Source organism: Lottia gigantea (genome assembly GCF_000327385.1).
Source record: "Lottia gigantea unplaced genomic scaffold LOTGIsca_80, whole genome shotgun sequence".
Lineage (NCBI taxonomy): Eukaryota > Metazoa > Mollusca > Gastropoda > Lottiidae > Lottia > Lottia gigantea.
Window position 1 is genome coordinate 407,242 of NW_008710663.1, and position 1,233 is coordinate 408,474.

At 29.2% G+C, this 1,233-nt stretch overlaps 1 protein-coding gene across 1 annotated transcript in view; it reads left to right on the plus strand.

Annotated features, from left to right (window-relative positions):
* Window positions 1-115: 115 nt before the first annotated feature.
* Window positions 116-1,233, plus strand: part of LOTGIDRAFT_168904 (hypothetical protein) — a gene marked incomplete at both ends in the record, with an annotated part of 9,318 nt that continues 8,200 nt past the window's right edge. Inside the window, 2 exons of the mRNA XM_009067190.1 lie at window positions 116-173; window positions 1,148-1,229. Coding sequence (XP_009065438.1) covers window positions 116-173; window positions 1,148-1,229 — 140 coding nt within the window. The remainder of the gene's footprint in view (window positions 174-1,147; window positions 1,230-1,233) is intronic.

Genomic DNA, 1,233 nt, shown 5'->3' on the forward strand with positions numbered 1-1,233 from the left:
TCTCTGTGTAGACAGATTTCACTTTATTGAAAAACAATACATCAATAGGCCCTATAGAAGAGATGGCATAAATGCACAGATTTTTAGATGATATCAAATTTAATGGTCTAAGAAAATGTTTATGAACTTTTTAAGAAGTAAATTAAGAAGTTTAGTTTTAGAAGTATCAGAAAGTAAAACATTTTGTTATCAGAGCTTCATTCTGTGAGCTCTATTAGACTATTCCAGTTTGACCATCAGTACATTTTTGTGTGGTATACAGTATTCATTTTGTCTTAATTTGAATAATTATGTAATGAATTATTCATGAACAAAAATCAATGTCAATATTTAATCAAGTTTTGAAAAGAGATGCATTCTATACATTGAATTGATTATTAAATTGATGATAATGGTTTTACATGAATAAAAAAAAAAAAAAAAAAAAAAAAAAAAGAAATTTTTCTGGCGGGTCTAGAGTGTTTACGAGCTAAAAATTGAACGCGTTTTCAAGAACCAGGGCAATAACTTATACTAGATATTTTTCGATTCTTCTGATTTTCAATAGGGTCCATCCTTGGGTGATTGTCAAAATTGTCAAAATCAGTCAAGAATTGTGGTTACCAACAATTGTGGACGGACGGACGGACGGACCGACGTACGGACCGACGGACGGACATGGGTGACGGCAATATACGCCCCCCATTTCATGTGGGCGTATAAAAATTTGTCATAACTTGGCATAATGTAATATCTGAAATCTCCAGCGAATTTATATGTAATATTTGAAATCTTCGAGATTTTATATATAACACCCCTGGAATTTTATGAGATATAAAATCCCACCAGAACAATGGAGTAACGTCACCAGAGGCTTTTGTTATAATAATACGTTAATTGTGATATGTTATCTGTATTATAGGTAAACAGTTTGGTTATTTGGAGTTATTTACATGTCATTGTTATAATAGTATACTAATTGTGATATGTTATCTGTATTATAGGTAAACAGTTTGGTTATTTATAGTTATTTACATGTCATTGTTATAATAGTATACTAATTGTGATATGTTATCTGTATTATAGGTAAACAGTTTGGTTATTTATAGTTATTTACATGTCATTGTTATAATAGTATACTAATTATGATATGTTATCTGTATTATAGGTAAACAGTTTGGTTATTTAGAGTTATTTACATGTCATTGTTATAATAGTATACTAATTGTGATATGTTATCTGTATTATAGGTGT